The sequence below is a fragment of the Macaca thibetana genome, chromosome 6 (assembly GCF_024542745.1).
Source record: "Macaca thibetana thibetana isolate TM-01 chromosome 6, ASM2454274v1, whole genome shotgun sequence".
In the NCBI taxonomy this organism is placed as follows: domain Eukaryota; kingdom Metazoa; phylum Chordata; class Mammalia; order Primates; family Cercopithecidae; genus Macaca; species Macaca thibetana.
The window spans coordinates 103,216,978-103,234,948 of NC_065583.1; the positions used below are offsets into that span (position 1 = coordinate 103,216,978).

At 39.9% G+C, this 17,971-nt stretch overlaps 1 protein-coding gene across 4 annotated transcripts in view; it reads left to right on the forward strand.

Annotated features, from left to right (window-relative positions):
- The first annotated feature begins 2,019 nt into the window (after window positions 1–2,019).
- AP3B1 (adaptor related protein complex 3 subunit beta 1) overlaps window positions 2,020–17,971 on the forward strand; it is a 294,984-nt gene continuing 279,032 nt past the window's right edge. For 3 of the 4 annotated variants that reach the window (XM_050795645.1, XM_050795646.1, XM_050795647.1), the window contains exon 1: window positions 2,034–2,323. In XM_050795645.1, the coding sequence (XP_050651602.1) occupies window positions 2,196–2,323 (128 nt within the window). In that variant the 5' untranslated portion in view covers window positions 2,034–2,195. Of the gene's footprint in view, window positions 2,324–17,971 lie in introns of all 4 variants that reach the window. The other variant, XM_050795644.1, reaches the window with a different exon arrangement.

The following is a 17,971-nucleotide window of genomic DNA, read 5'->3' on the forward strand; positions in this document are numbered from 1 at the left end:
TCTGTGTGAAAAAATAAAAATATTACAAAGTAAAATCAAGCAGTTAATTAAAAATAACAGACTCAAGGACAAAGAACTCTTCAAGTCCATCAGAAAAACTACTCAGTATAAAAGTGGATAAATAGGTTCATATGCAATTCCCAGGAAATAAAATGCAAATGGAGTAACCACATAAAATATTCTCAAGTTCATTATGACCATGAAAATGAAAATTAATTACCATACAAATAATACTCCTTCATATCATATTGATGACAATAAAACATTTTTAGAAAGCTAAACGTTTGTGAGAATGTGAAGAAAGAAGATTACACACTGCTAAAATTATGCTGGAAAAAAATTTAGGATATCTGGTAAAAGTGCACAAACTCTAAAACCAAGAAATTCTATAATCAGGTATGTGTCAGATATTTTCCAGGCTATGTGTATATCAATATTCTCCTTTTACAAATAAAGTAACCAAAGCCTAACTCTTTTTACTATTAATATATATAAAATTACTTAGAATAGTTTGTGGTATATATTAAGGATTATATAATAATATATAGTTATCTATGATCATCCTCATCTTCATTATCAATAGTCAGTTGTAGATGAAATGTTATTAATTAACATCATTAATATTGACAAACACATTTTAGGTGATCATCATTGGATCTCCGGAGCAGTATTCTAACAGTCGAATTAAAAACCTGCCAATATTTAACCAGACGATGAAGTTTGGAGGACATTCCTTCTTCTCCCACCCAGAGCCACGCTCGTGCGTGCTTCCACAGTGACAGTCTGACCTTTTGAAACTTGGAGATCATACTTTGATCCTTGAAAACGCCCCACCGCCTTCCCAGAGGCTGCCGGTCTCCACGTTCGCGTTCTACCTGGTAGAATCCCTTGACAGTTTCAGTACCTGGCCGCCAAGGCTTTGGGAGTTAACGCCTACCTGGACGGGAGGCACTGGGGAGAAGAGAGGGAAGGCTCTGAAACCCAACCGAGAAGGCGGGCTGGGGGAAGTCACTCCTGGAAAGAGGTTTTCTCGGGTGCCAGCACCCGGAGAGAGCTACTCCGGGGCCAGGCAAGCATCCCGCCTAGGCTCCCTAGTGCATATTAGTGAGTGACACGACGGCGACAGGACACAGAAGTGTCAGATGACAGCTGCGCCTGGCGCGCAAGGTGGTCCATTTTATTTTTGGTAGCTAGACGCCAGTAGGACGCACCACTTCAGCTCTAAACTGGAACTGGTGGTCCCAAGATGTTTTCTGTTCTTTTTAATTTTTTTGAGACAGGGTCTCGCTCTGTCGCCCAGGCTGGAGTGCAAAGGCGCGATCTCAACTCATCGCTACCCCCTCCTCCTGGGTTTGAGTGAACCTCCCACCTCAGGCTCAGTAGCTGGGACCACAGGCGCGAGCCACCACGCCGGCTAATTTTTATATTTTTTGCAGAGACAGGGTCTCGCTATGTTGCCAAGGCTGGTCTCGAACTCTTGGCCTCAAGTGATCCGCCCGCCTCGGCTTCCCGAAGTGCCCTACTGGCGTGAGCCACCGCGCCGGTCTGCCTCCAAGATTTTCGTTGCAAGGATGGAATGGTCGCTTCTGTGCGGATCCTCCAAACCATCGTTGGGAGAGGCCTCCTTAAAGTCTGGGAGAAAAGTTGTTTCGGGTGGATATGAAAGTAAGGCAAAGCCGGAAAGAGGAGAGTAGCCGAAACAAGCAAAGTGATCGCGATGGGTTTAGGAAAGGTGATCTGGCGTGCTAAATGGCGTTTCCGGAGAAATCCGAAAACTATTGCTTTACAAAAGTATACTAAAGAGCTGCCCTGGGTCTGGAAACCCCTTAAGGGATCAAAATGGATGCAATGGGTATCCTTCTCCAATGACACCCCTCACGGGCCGGGAGCCTGGCAGTTCGCCACCCGCTGCCTCCCTTTCCGCAGCCAGGCTCGCAGCCGCTCAGCTACCTCTAAAGCCCGGAGCAGGGAAGTCCGCGCAGGCCTGGACGGCCCGGGTGGTATCCTGCCTTCCCGCACACTGCGCATGCGCAGGGGGTGGACTGCCAGGTCGGCTCAGGGAGCGGTGACGAGTCCGGAAGCGCCTGCGCGCGCTCCTCGGTACGCGAACTAGTTTTGTTCGGTGCCCTCTGGACTGGAACCTTTCGGAGGGAACCCCCGGCAGGACCAACCCCGCACCCGCCAGCACCGCGGCAATGTCCAGCAACAGTTTTTCTTACAATGAGCAGTCCGGAGGAGGGGAGGCGACGGAGCTGGGTCAGGAGGCGACCTCAACCATTTCCCCCTTGGGGGCCTTCGGCCTCTTTAGCAGCGATTTGAAGAAGTGAGGAGAAAGGTTTGGGGTACGGGGATGGGAGGGAGGAGCTGGGGACTCGGAGGAGTGGGCGCCGGGTGGGCTCCCTGGAGTGGAGCGGGGTCGCCCTGAGATCTGAGCAGAGCTGGGCGGTAACGTGTCCCACGGGTGGGTGGGTGGGGTTGGTTGGCGGTGGTGGGAGTTGGGGGAGTTTGGGGCGTGTGTGTGTAGGGGTCTCTAGTAGTTTTCAAACTTTAGTGAAAAGGAAACCGCTTGGTGAGCTTAGATCCCACCCCTGAAGACACTGATTGAATTGGACTTGGTCTGGACTCAGGAGTCTGAATTTTGAGCATAGTCTTCTAAGTTTATTTATCGTTCGCCGGATCAGACTTTGATACATTCCCTGATTAGGGTGAAACGAGTGTTTTGGTCAAGGTGAGAGTGCGAGTGTTGCTTGTGGGAAGTTATTTTGTGACCCCGGAGTGTAGGAGGAGAGAGGTGGGTTTAGGCTGTTTGAATGGACAAATTGGTTTATACCAGTATCAGTGTTCTTGGATTATATCCTTTGCACTACAGACAAAAACACCAATCCAAAATAAGCATATGAATAGAAAATATTTTAAGAGTGTTACTATGAACAAATCCTAAACTTTTACAAATTAATAATGTGAAGTTTAAAAACGAATGTTAAGGTACACTTAGTTTTGTAAAAAGTATCACCGAGAAATGGAAAGAAATCCCAAGTTGTTTGTTTGGGGGTGGGATGGTGGTATTGGGGTGGTGGTAGTGGTTAAATTTACCACAATTATCATTTTTACGTTTCTCTTATTTTAAATCTTTCATTACTAAGCAATATGGTCACATAACAGTCTGTCGCTAAATTCATGCTAAATTAAGGTAGAATAGCTGTGCTGGTAGCTTTGCAGATATGTTAGAGGGTATAATTAAAATTTAAATTAAACGTTACTAACAATATTGGGTAGTCTAGAAAGTGCTACTACTTGAAATTGGGATTACATTTTGGCTGTATTGAGGATCAAAATCATATAGATAGTACGTACGATACAATATTTTCGTTTCCTTTTTCCCAGGTTAGAAAAGTTTAAAAGTAAGGTAACTTTTCATTTTCATTTCATATAATTTTTCATTATATGCATTTGGTGATCCATTGTTCTAGAGCAAGTACGGAGCTTGTTGCCTTTACTGTTAGCAAAATGTTTAGACTGAATTAACCTGTAAATTGGCATCAATCTGTTTTGCAAATTAATTTACTTTTATGGTTTGTGAACACCCCGTGAGGGGTGTCATTGGAGAAGGATACCCATTGCATCCATTTTGATCCCTTAAGGGGTTTCCAGACCCAGGGCAGCTCTTTAGTATACTTCTGTAAAGCAATAGTTTTCGGATTTCTCCGGAAACGCCATTTAGCACGCCAGATCACCTTCCTAAACCCATCGCGATCACTTTGCTTGTTTCGGCTACTCTCCTCTTTCCGGCTTTTCTCTTATATTTTTGTCAGATTTGGGGCCAGGCACGGCAGCTCTCGGCTATAATCTCAGCACTTTGGGAGGCCAAGGCGGGCGGATCACTTGAGGCCAGGAGTTCGATACCAGCCTGGCCAACATGGTGAAACCCCGTCTCTACTAAAAATACAAAAATTAGCCGGGCGTGGTGCCTCGTGCTTGTAATCCCAGCTGGAGGCTGAGGCAGGAGAATCGCTTGAACCTGGGAGGTGGAAGCTGCAGTGAGCCGAGATCGCGCCACAGCACTCTAACTTTAGTGGGTGACAGAGTGAGACTCCGTCTCAAAAAAAGAAAAAAAAAAAAGGAAAAAGATTTTTGTCAAATTTTGACCTGATTTGGAAAAAAAACCCAAAAAACTTATGGCCATTGACTCTGTGACCAGTGCTCTTGAGGTGACCTAATAGGTTGGATTTAAAATAAAAGTAGCTAATTGATTAGAGGTGGTATGTAATATATGCAAATAACCATGGTTGAATTGTGTTCCCCAAAAGATATTTATTGAGTGTTTGTGGCACCACTTTACATTTATTATCTCATTCAGTTTTCTTAACAACCCTGCAGGTTATTACCAGCTGCTCCCACTTTACACGTGAGGAAATTGGAGCGTGATCGTTAACTTGGGAAAGGCCGCAAAGCTAGAACATTGCACTGCCTGAATTTGAACTCAGAGGCTCTAATATTAGAGCCCATTCTCTCAAAAGTTTCGATGTCTACTTACTACTTGATGAAATGTATGGTATTTTTATTAGTGAGCGCATACAACTCACGAAAGCTTTAAAACTTTAAATAGCTCTAAGTAGTACCACCAGAGAAGCTTCCAGGGATTAGAAACATTTGGCTGTTGACCTGCAATCTAATGGAATTGTACAGAAACAAGGAGACCCCTGTTCTGGAAATGGTCATTAAATCTCTCTTGAGTCCACATTTTCTCATTTATAAAACTGTAATATTACTTGCCTTTTAAAAAAATCGAATGACATAATTTATGTAAAAAACTTGAAGCTCACCCTGTTTCCTCAGCTCTGGTTTTTAATGGTTTACTCTGATGAAATAGTTTCAAGTTTACAAAAAAGTTGCAACAATAGCACTGAGAGCAACCCTTTTGCAGATTTACCAATTAAAAAAATTGCTACATTGCTTGCCTACTGTCTCTGTCACTCACTCTCCCCATGCATATTCAGGCACATATACGTATTCATGTTATGTGTCTTCTGAACCATAGGAGACTCGGTTGTACACATCATGTTCTTTTTTTTTTTTTGAGACGAGTCTCGCTCTGTCCCCCAGGCTGGAGTGCAGTGGTGCAATCTCGGCTCACTGCAAGCTCCGCCTCCTGGGTTCACGCCATTCTCCTGCCTCAGCCTCCCAGGTAGCTGGGACTACAGGCGCCCGCCACCACGCCCGGCTAATTTTTTGTATTTTCAGAAGAGACAGGGTTTCACCGTGTTAACCAGGATGGTCTCAATCTGCTGACCTTGTGATCTGCCCGCCTCGGCCTCCCAAAGTGCTGGGATTACAGGTGTGAGCCACCACGCCCGGCCCCTACATCATGTTCTTTTACACTTAAAATCTCAATGTGTAACTTTTAAGAACAAAGATAGTCTCTTACGCAACTTACAGTGTTGATGGATTCAGGAAATTTAATGTGTGTACAATCTATAGTATGTAATCTAATTTTATCGTTTGTTCCAATAAAGGTGTTTTCTTTTTTCCCAAGAATTTTTTTCCTCAAGTACAGGATCCAGTCCAAGATAATATATTTAATTTAGTTGCCATGTCTCTTTAGTCTTCTTTAATCTGGAGTAGTTCTTGAGCCTTTTTTGTCTTTCACGACCTTGACATATCTAAGGATTGCAAGCCTATTATTTTATTTTATGTTAATCAATTTTTGGGTTTGTTGGTGTTTCCTCATGTTTAGATTCAGGTTATGTATCCTTGGCCGGAATACTACCATAGGTGATGCGTGCTTCTCAAACTATTACATTTGGAGGCGTAGGGTGTCCATCTTCATGATGTTAATTTTCCTAGTCACAGGGTTGTCCAGTTTCTCTATTGTATCATTTCTATTTTTTTTTAATCAAATTATCTGTGGGGAGACACTGAGACCATGCAGATGTCTTGCTCTTTTTTAAATTGACCACTTCTACATTTAACAACCATTGATCAATCTCCTGAACCTGTCTTCCTCAATGGCTGCAAAATGGTAATGTTTCAGCTGCAACTCCCTCTACTGTTGTGCTCTTTGGCTTCTTGGCCTAGAGCTCTGTGTTCTCTGATCCTTCACTAACCATCTCAATGATGCCTAGGTACTTCCTAGTCATAGTATTAGATTTTTGTTTTATGAATTTAATCTTATTTATCAGTATTATTTATCCTCTCCTCCCTTCAAACAGAACCAGAACTAGATGACTTTATGAAAGTAGATCCTGGCCGGGCGCGGTGGCTCAAGCCTGTAATCCCAGCACTTTGGGAGGCCGAGACGGGCGGATCACGAGGTCAGGAGATCGAGAGACCATCCCGGCTAACACGGTGAAACCCCGTCTCTACTAAAAAATACAAAAAAAACTAGCCGGGCGAGGTGGCGGGCGCCTGTAGTCCCAGCTACTCGGGAGGCTGAGGCAGGAGAATGGCGTAAACCCGGGAGGCGGAGCTTGCAGTGAGCTGAGATCCGGCCACTGCACTCCAGCCTGGGTGACAGAGCAAGACTCCGTCTCAAAAAAAAAAAAAAAAAAAAAAAAAAAGAAAGTAGATCCTATACCTCATTTATTGACTAAAAAGGCCTGTGTATTAGATTATTTGCTTCAAGATTTTTAATGTCTTTATTTAAAATGTAAAGAACTTATTTTTGTACTCTCATTTTTTATTTTTTGAGACATGTCTTACTCTGTTGCCTAGGCTGAAGTGCAGTGGTGCAATCATGGCTCACCGCATCCTCAACCTCCCGGGCTCAAGTGATCCTTCGCACCTCAGGCTTCCGAGTGGCTCAGACTACAGGTTCATGCCACCACGCCCAGCTAATGTTTGTATTTACTGTAGAGATTGGGTCTTGCCATGTTGCCCAGGCTAGTCTTGAACTCCTGGGCTCAAGCAATCCGCCTGCCTCATCCTCCAAAACTGCTGGAATTACAGGCGTGCACCACTGTGCCTGGCCCCTTCCTTCTTTTTGAAATGTTCTCAACTTCTATTGTTTCTGTTTTTTTCTAAGTTATTTTTCTTCATTAAAAAAAAAAACTTCTTTTATCTTAACCAATTTGGGTATGTGTGCGTATAATTAAAAGTAATTTTAATAATTCTATTACTGGATTAAACATTTAATTAGGAATTAATTTCTAGAAACAAACAGACAAGACTAGTTAATTTTTCTTAATTACAATAGTAAAGCTACTAAAGTTGTAAATCTCTTTTCTTTTAAGAGCATCATGGTGTATTAGAAAGGACATGAGGCTGGGAGTGGTGGCCCCTGCCTGTAATCTTAGCATTTTGGGAGGCCCAGGCAGGTGGATTGCTTGAACCCAGGAGTTCCAGACCAGCCTGGGCAACATAGTGAGACCTTGTCTCTATAAATAAAAACGGGGAAAAAAACCAAAAAACATTGGGCCCAGAGTCAGAAGACCTGGATTTAAGTTGATGTTTTCCACTTGTAGTAGTGCTTCCTTGTTCAAGTTGCTGATCTCTTCAAACTTCGGTTTCCTCATTTCTAGACAGGATGTGATAATACTTGCCTCTTTTGTGAGGATCTCATAAGATGGTGTACTTCAAAGTGATTTCTAAACTAGGGTATTAACTAACAGTATTTGGGAAAGTTGGTGAAGACTTCACTGAGGTAGTGACATTTTAGATCTTGAAGCCTGAGGTTTTTGCCAGGTAGAGGAAAGATGGATCCTTTAGCTAAGCAGAGTATGTAGAAACCAGAAGATTTGCAAAAGAAAAAGCATGTTCAGATGAGGTGGATATTTAGACATCACAATTTTGAATAGTAGGCAGTAAAGTATGGGAATGGATGAAATCACCCAGGGAAGACTTCTTGTTAGATGAGAAGGCAGTTTAGACAAAACCTAGGGGACACCAGGATATAAAATATGAATGGAAGAACTAGAAAAAGAGACAGAGCTCACAGGGATGGGAAACCACGGGAAGGTTTAAAAAAGAAGATGCTAACAGGAAAATTAAAAGAAGGAAATGTTCAGCTATGTCAGGAGTTGTAGAGTAAGGGCAAATAGAATGAAGGCTGAAAGGAGGCCTTTGGGTTTAACAATTGAAAGGTGACTTTAGCGGCCAGTAACTTAGCAATGCAGTACCTCCCGAACACCTTGAAAGGTAGCATTTTTACTCCCTGTTGAAATTGGGGTGGGCTTTTCATTTGTTTAGATTCAAAGAGCTAATTTAGATCCAAGCAAAGGACTGCATGCTTTCCTGTAGTCAGTAATATAACTCAGTGTATTTGGATTTCATCAGTAAAGCCTGACTTATTTTTTAACTTAAATCTTATTCATTGTCAACTTTATAATATCAAACATGAAAACTCTATCATATTCCTTCTTAACCTTTAATATCAGTGATTCTCAGGAGAGTCCAGTAGGAAGATTACATGTGTCTGTGGTTTGTATGCAATTATAGCAACTCTGACTTTATCTCCACTACTTTTTGTGTCTTTCAGGAAGGCATATAGAAATGCAGCTGAGTGAGATTCATTTACTTAGGGTAATGTTATTGAATATACCTTATTAAAAATACAATTTTATTAATAGTAACACATTATATTTGACATACCTCAAAAAGTCATTGTGTCTCTCTATGGGGTTCTAAACTTATTTGTGTTTAAGTCCATTTTTTATTAATAATTTAACTAGTGTCTGTATCATATTTTTGGGTGTTTTTTTTTTCATTTAACATTTTTTCACAGTCTAGTTGTTTAGTGCTTGCTCCACTTTCTTTTTGCTTATCCTAGTATTTCTCATTTAAACCTTTATCTCATTCTGTATTTTCAGTTTATGTAGTTGCTCAGTGAATATTTCTTAAATATTTATGTACATAAATCGTTCACACATTCTGCTCATATTAAAGACTATGATTTGTGTGAAGGTGCCTAGCAAAGTGTTTGGCTCGTAATTTTGCTTAATTAAATATTTTCAGATCCTTTTACTCAATTCAGTGATTTAGATTCCATTAACATTTGCTCTCTCATTAGCCAGTGTTGTTAAAAAATGAAGCACGACTGATTCAGTGGACCCTATGCAGAAGGAAATCCTCATCTGGTATTTCCATTGTTTTGTATTACAGCATCACCCTGGAGCTAATTGTGTGTAGGTTCAGAACAACCATTTTCTCCATGGGATTGCTTGGGTCTTTGCTGTGGTTAGAGTTAACTGACTGGGAATTGTCATGTAGGTATGGAATGAACCTTACAATCAGGATTTTTATTTAGTCTTTATCCCCGTCTTCAAAGGCATCTTTACCTCCAAATCTTGGATCATTCCATATGTATGGTTCATTCCTCTGTGTTTTCACCATAAAAATACATAACAATTATAAGATCTTTATCTTGTTTTTAAGAAACTTAGACTTTATTTGGAGACATAAGGTTAATGTGAACTGTCAGTAATTCAAGTATACAATTAATGTTAAATTGTGTAATTCAACTTTTCAGTGTGACATACCTTTTGAAAATTATTTGTTATAAGCCTTTGTTTGTGTAAACAGTGATTTACCGAAGAAAATGGGAATGCTGGAATTTTGAAATGTTAAGGATGTTTTAGTATGAGATGTTGAAAATGTTGGTGCCCTGAGTCATAAGCATGACATGAAGAGGCACGGGCTCCTTCCTCATTGTAAATTCCTTTCTCTTGTGCTCAGGAGTTCAGGGTTGCTGCTATGAAAATGTGCTTCAGTCATGATTTTTTTAGCATACTGTTATACATCTGATCATCTTTAAGTTCTGAAGATTTAAATACCTTGTGTTCTAATAATTCCAGTTTTGATAACTGATCTGTCTTGTTAATTATGTTTAGCTAATTGAAATTTATGGTCATTAGATCTGGTGTTAGAGCTGTTAACATAGTTGCTTGCTATATATGTAAACTGGATCCTACTTTTTTTTTTTTAAAACAAGGGGTACATTATTAGGAAATTTTAGTATTTTATTTATTTTTCACTAAGGTAAATTTCAGCATTTGTTCCAAGGTGACTAAATACAAAAGAAGAAACTGTATACTAGTATCTGCAGTGCATTCCTAGCAGCTAAACTAGTTGTTTTTGTCTTCATAAAGACCATTAGTTTTACAAAGGGCCAACTATTCAAATTAAGGATTGTCATTTCAGTGGTGCAGTGGGGTTCCATTTATAATATAATTTAATTCCTGAAATATATTTCAAATTAAATAAGATTTTACTACATTGAATAGAAATTTGATGAAATACTGCCTGTAAACAGAGTCTTACTTTCCAACAGATAATAAAACCTTTGATCTTATTTTGCTTTGCTTGCATATCTCCTTGAAGGAGAGTCGGTTCTGACTTTTACATTTTGTCTTAATAAATATTCAAGAAAATATTCTTTCTTGACAGTAGGATATGTTACTTTTAAAATCACTGATCTGGTAAAATTTGAGGAGAAAAATCTGAAAATTAAATTTCAAACTTTACCATTAAATCATAAGATGTGAGATTTTATGTTATTTTAAATAATATTTAGTATTTGGAACAACATTACCAGAGCTGAATGATTAAAGCACACGAAAAAGGCAGACAGATGGTTGGTTGAAATGTTCTTTTTTGCTGCATGAAAAGTTATAAATGCCCATGGAATGACAAATGTATTATAGTGAAATAATTTGACAGTATTGCACTCGTGTATATAAATGAACTACTGACAAAAACAAATTGCCTGCAGTCCAAATTCAAAATTTAAAATGAAGAGCTTAAAGTGGAATAATCAAGAAGGAAATGATTTTCCTCTATTTCATATTATTATGAATAACGTTGGTTCGTGTATTTAGAGAAGGCTTATTTAGCATATCAGCTGGAAAGACTTAATAGATCTACAAAAGTGAACAGTTTATAGCCAATATCTGTTTATTGATGGACTGATTATTTATATTGCTGATAGGAACCAACCTAATTAGAAGTCTAGTGTCCTTAATTCAGCTGAGTGAGTTGGCATGGTAGCTGGACAAATGAGAGAACGAATAAGGCCCTGTCTCTGTTTTGTGCTGCTGTAACAAAAAACCTGAGACTGGGTAATTTGTAAAGAAGAGAATTTTATTTCTCACATTTTTGGAGGCCAGGAAATCCAAGATTGAGTCACGGGCAGGTTTAGTTTCCTGGTGAGGGCTGCTCTTTGCTTCTAAGATGGCCCTTTATTGCTGCATCCTCTGGAGAGGAGTAATGCTGTGTCCTCACTGGGCAGAAGGTGGAAGGGCGAGAGGATGGAAGACTGTGAAGCCTCTTTTGCAAGGACCTGAATCTCATTCATGAAGGGAGGAGCCCTCATGACTAAATCTTAAAGGCCCCACCTCTTAATGCCATCACATTGGCCATTAAGTTTGAACATCTGAATTTTGGAGGGGACACATTGAAACCATAGTAGGGTGTTTCCAAAATCATAGGTTGGCAGAGCTAGGCATCACCCAACTTTATTCTTGGAATGGGGTTTCTGCAAGTTTTTTAAAGCCTAGGTTGAGAATGTGGTCAAGAAGGATGTGGGGGAAATTAATTAGTAAAATATGAGGGCAGAGAGATAAGGGGCAGAGTGGAAGATGGAGACCTGATTGTGTAGGGCCTTGAAAAATCATTGTAAGGTCTTTGATTTTACTCTGAGTGAGAAGGAATGCCATTTGGATAATTTTGAGCAGAGGGGTGAAATGATTGTTTACCCTTTAAAGGGACATTTTGCCTCTTGAACTAGGAGTAGACTGCAGATTTGAGGCGAGGAGACCAGCAAGGAGACTGTTACAGTAATTCAGGCAAGAGAAGGTGATCAGATTGGTGGTAGTGGAGAGAAGTGGGTAAGTTATGGATATATTTGAAAGGTAGAGCCAATGAGATTTGCTGATAGTTTGGAATAGCTGTCAACTAAAATGAAGAATATTGTGCAAAGAGAAGTTTTTTTGTTTTTGTTTTTGTTTTTTTTTTTAAAGGGGGGAGGGGACCAAGAGCTTGTGCATGTTAAGTTTGAGATGCGATTAGGCATCCATGTGGAGATACTAAATAGGCAGTTGGAAATCAGAGTCTGGAGCTTAGAGGAGGAGTCAGGCTAGAAGTATAAATTTGGGTGTTATCAGGTATCATGGGATTGGATGAGACACCGAGGAAGTGAGTGTAGAAGGAGGTCAGAGTCAGTCAGTCCTGGGACATTCCTGGAGTAATTGTGTCAAATAATGCACACAGGCCAAGTAAGATGATTACTGAGAAGGGAGTTTTGGATTTGTCACTGGGCAGAACTTTGGTGACCTTGACAGGCAGTTTAGGTGCACTGGTGGGGCTGAAAACCTCATGAGTGGGCTTAAGAGAGAAGGGAGAAGAAGAATTGTAATTGGTATGGTTATTATTATTATTTTTTTTTTTGAGACGGAGTCTTGCTCTGTCGCCCAGGCTGAAGTGCAGTGGTGTGATCTCTGCTTACTGCAAGCTCCGCCTCCCGGATTCACACCAATCTCCTGCCTCAGCCTCCTGAGTAGCTGGGGCTACAGGCGCCCGCCATCACGCCTGGCTAACTTTTTTTGTATTTTTATTAGAGATGGGGTTTCACCGTGTTAGCCAGGATGGTCTCGATTTCCTGACCTCGTGAACCGCCCGCCGCGGCCTCCCAAAGTGTTGGGATTACAGGCGTGAGCGGCCGCACCTGGCCGTTAGTTTGCTTTTAAGTATAGAGGAGCAGAGAAATGGAGCAGCACTTGGAGAGGAATGTTATGTCAAGGAATTTTTCTTTAAGGTAGGATAAACTGTATTATCTTGTTTGCTGATGGAACCAACTGATGTAGAGGAGGAAAAATAGATGATGCAGTAGAGAGAAGGAAAATTGCTGGAGAATTGCTGATATCCCCTTTTCCTTCTAGAAAACTTAGCAGATACATGTTAGCTGAAAAATAACAACCCTGATTTCAACATCCAGAAGAAATTGGTTAATATTGTATAATCTTTTAGCCTTTTTTCTTTTACATATATATTTATATGTATGTGTGTGTATATCGTATGTTTTTAGAGTAAAGCTATATGCTTTTATAATATGACATTATAATTTACTTGTTTCATTTACCAATGCATGGAACCTGGTCATTTCTTAAAATGATAGTCCTTTTAGGACAAATTGTAGTTAAACTACTATCTATTAGCTATTAGGAAAGTAAACAACTAAGGTATACAAATGAGGTTATGTAGCTAGCTCCTCTAAAGTATTTAAATAGTATCTTATATAGAATGGACCGTATTAATTATTAACTACATAAATAGAATAACCTTGCAAAAGAATGAATACTAATGATGTTAGATAGTAGCACTGATGAGGACTTTCCACACATACCTGTGTATACCAGGCAGAAAGAATAGCATATACCTAGGTTTAGAGCTGTAATGTTCAATATGGTAGCCACTAGCCAAAAGTAGCTATTTAAATTTAATTTAATTAAAAAATTCAGTTTCTCAGCCACTCTAGCCACATTTCATGTATGTGATGTAGCTAGCAGTTACTATATTGGTTAATGCAGATAAGTGATTATTTCTGTTATCACAGAACATTCTATTGGATACTGCTAGTTTAGAGGCAAGGATTTATGGCTTATTTAGGGAACAGGAAACAATTCAGTATGGCAAGAGCACATAGTTGGGAGGAAATGAGGGACTGACTGATGAAAGATGGTTAGGAGGTAATCAGAGTCTGTATTATGAAGAGTTTTGCATACCATGCTCAGAAATTTGGATTTTATCATGAAGGTTTGCACACTTAGGAGTGCTAAAGTATAGGAGCAACATAAAACGATTTATTTTTTAAAAAAGATCACATTGGCTGCACCAGTGTTTTTGGACTGGACAAGTACGTGAATGATGCTAGAATTCTGTGATACTGGAAACACGGATGGATAGAGTAAGTTTGGAGTGAGGAGGGAACCTGTTGAGGTCTATTTTGGATCTGCTGAATTTGAATTGAGAGTTAGGCATTCATTGAGCGGTTAGATACGTAGATAAGGTATTCAGGACAGATACCTGGGCTGGTGACGTAGATTTGGGAGTCATTAGTTGAGGACATTGTAGTTGGAGCTGTTGAGTGGAAAGTGTGTGTGTGGCATGTGAGGAGAAGGCCAGTGAGGAATCCTAGTAAAGTCTACATTGAAGAGAGTAGGAGAATTGGAACTTACTTAGAAAACTAAGAAGGGAGAATTCAGTTTGGGGAAACCATGAAAGTTGATTGTTTAAGTTTTTTGATTGTGTTTAAGGTGTAAGGAAAGGGCGAAACTTACTTCCTACTTCTTTAGGAGGAAGATGGCAGATAAATGGTTTATTGTGTGGTTTGTTGAGAGAGTGTGGTGTGATGGTTAGACACACTCACTCTGGAACTACTCATGGGTGTGAAAATGTGGCACAGAGTTAGTAAGTGGTACTTGGACAGATTATTTTACAACTCTCTGCCCTTGGTTTTCTTATCTGTAAAATGGGGATGAGGATGATAATGTACCTACACTCATTGAGTAGTTGTGAGGATTAAAAGATTTAACATATAAAAATAGTGCCTGGTACATAATAAACATAGTAATTATGATTACCATTGTAACACCATTAAAGTCATTTAAAGTTTTTTTTTCCATTTTTGTTTTTTGATTTTAAGAGACACAATCTCTTTCTGTGCCCCAAGCTGGAGTGCAGTGACCCTAGCATATCTTACTCCTGGGCACAAGTGATCCTCCTGCCTCAGCCTTCTGAATAGCTGGGACTGCAGACATGTATCACCATGCCTATCTTTTTTTTTTTTTTTTGGTAGAGACAGAGTCTTACTGTGTTGCCCACGCTGGTCTTGAACTCCTGGGCTCAAGCCATCCTCCTGCCTCGGCCTCCCAAAGTGCTCGGAGTACAGGCAGGGCTACCATGCCTGGCCTGTTTATTTTTAATACAATGTACTTTTTTTAAGCTATTATAATTTTAGAATTATTGTTAATTTTCACATTAACCATTGCTTTGTTTTTAATTTTTAAATTTTCATCAAACTTCAGTTTTTCTGAATTGTATTTCACAAGTGTTTGAAACAACTAAATATATTTACTTTTAATGGCAAAAACCTCTATTACTTTTGCACCAGCCTAATACAAAGTGCCTTTAATGTGCACCACATAAAAATACATGAAATTAATAAGCACTAAGTAATTCTTCTGTGTGATTATCAAGGATTTGGGAACAATTATTATAGTACAAGGGAGTAAAAAGTGTATTTGTTTTAAACTTTTTTAATTTTCAATCTTCTTTTGTATCCTATGGCTTTGAAGCTGTTCTTGAAGAAGCATCCTATTTCTTGTTTTTCCTAAAAGAAGACAGGCTTATGTATGTTTTGCTTTAACAGAAATAAAAAGAGGAGGGGCTAAGTTGTCAGCAGTGCCAGCTACTGGTGTGGAATCAAGTAAAATGGTACGGCAGTTTGGTGATAAGGCAGTTGTTGGTGACCTTGGTGGTGGTGACAGCAGTGTCAAGGGATGTTGAGTGTGGAAGTCAGATGGCAGTGGATTGGTGGATGGGTGAGAAGTGAGTGAAAGAAGATCACTTCTCTGAAAAACTTTGGCTTTCAGGTGGAGAAAGGATGATTATTACAGGGAGACATGGAGCCTAAGGAGCTTTTTTTTTCTTTTAGAGTAGTTTCTTTATTTTATTTTTAATTATGGTAAAATACACCTGAATAACTTTATCATCCTAACCATTTTTTCTCCTATTTGACAAGATATCAAGCAACCTAACCATTGTTAAGTGCACAGTTCAGTGACATTAAATATATTCATATTGTTAGGCAATTGTTACCACCATCCCTCTCCAGAACTCTTTTTATACTGCACCACTGAAACTCTGTACCCATTAAATAAATCCCTGTTTTCTCCTCTCTCCTATTCCTTTACACTGTAGCTGCTAGAAAACTTAGAGGAAACTTTATGACCTGCAACTAGCAAGTATATAGAACTTTGCTGCATGTATTTGGGTATTTACCTTATCTTTGCTTCTTTGTAATTTTTTTCCTTTTCCCCTTTAAAATTTTGCAGTCTCAATCTATGTTATAAATAGTTGACTGCCCCAAACCCCCTTAAAGGTGGGGAACAGGACAGGACATAAATAAATATGCTTAGATAATTGTTGGAGACAAGAACAGTTAATTTTGTCATTTATCGCTGCCACTTCCATACCACCATCTCCATAATTGTCAAACATATTAAGTGGCTACTCAGTGTAGCCTTTGTTCTTGGTGTGGGGGATACAAACCGGCATTATAATTGTAATAATAACAATAATACCATATATATATATATATTTGTTTACTTTTTATTTTTTGAGACCGAGTCTTGCTCTGTCGCCCAGGCTGGAGTGCAGTGGTGCGATCTCGACTCACTGCAAGCTCTGCCTCCCGGGTTCACACCATTCTCCTGCCTCAGCCTCCCAAGTAGCTGGGAGTACAGGTGCCCACCACCCTGCCTGGCTAATTTTTTATATTTTTAGTAGAGACGGGGTTTCATTGTGTTAGCCAGGATGGTCTTGATCTCCTGACCTTGTGATCCATCCACCTCAACCTCCCAAAGTGCTGGGATTACAGGCGTGAGCCACTGCACCTGGCCCAATAATACCTTATATTTATATAGTACTTTTATTTTCTATGATTTTCTGGCATTCTCTCCATATGCCTCAAGAACTTATAAGTCCCCGCTGGTCTTCCTTAATGTTCTAATCCTGTTTTCTGTCCTGCCTACTGAACATTGATGGTAGAATCAAGGCTAAATTCTGTCTGTTCAAAACCACGTTTTTCCTAGACTTAGGAGCTTCTTTTCTCCCTTCGTTAATCCCATTCTCTATAGCTCTCCAGAGCCCACCTAACCCAAGCCACTATTGGCTCAATTATTTGCACTAAATGCATTTAAAACTCTTCTGTTCACGAACTAGTGTTATGGATATGGGTCTCAGTTATTTAACCAGAAACCATTTCTGGATTTGGATTTATCAGAATCACATTAGCTGTAAATGTCTTCTTATATGGGTGGCCTCTTCACACCATCTAACTTTGTATCCGATTACTCTCCCATCCAAATATTCTTAGGTTCACTCTGTATGGATCACACTTTCAATTTTTATAGGACACCATGCCTACCTACTTTTAGTATTTCCCCACTTTTTGAGTCCTCAGCATAATCCGGGATGTGCGATTGCCTGAGAGTTGCTTAGTTTCCCAAACAGAGAACTATTTCCCATGTTTTCTGGGCTTATGGGGGCTCTTCCCTCATGCTTCCCTGACTTTGGACCTCCTGGACTTCTGTATTTGTTCTTTGAAAACAGTTTTCTATGGGTCAGGTGTCCATGTCTCAGTTTGCGGAGCACTTTCATAAACTTTTTCTTTAGTTGAGGCATCAGAACATTAACATAAAAAATGTGTTAATACTTGCATTGTGTCAAATGGAATAAGGAGTGCTATAGGATTTTGAAGGAGGGAATAATCATTGAAGGCTTAAGCTGCTGGAAAAGGTAGACTTGGATTTAGGCCTTGACACAAGGATTAAAAAAGGATGCAGAGTATTCTTCCCAGGGAACAACCAAGAATAAACGTGAAATATTCTGAAACAGTGAGTGAACCAGTTTGCAGAAAGAGGAGGCGCAATGAGATTTGAGAGGTAGTCGTTAGTGTGTGAAGAAAATTGGACTTAAACTTCTAAGAACAAGAGTTGATTATTACAAATGAGTATTGCAGTGGTGTTTTGGGAAGATTAACATGACATTGTATAGAGAATAGATTGTAGGAAAGAAGTTGGAGATAGAGGAACCATAGAGGAAATAGAGGAAATTGGAGATAGAGGAAAAGTCTTGTTAGAAAAGTCTATGAGGGGCCAGGTGCGGCGGCTCAAGCCTGTAATCCCAACACTTTGGGAGGCCAAGATGGGCAGGTCACCTGAGGTCAGGAGTTTGAGACCAGCCTGGCCAACATGGTGAA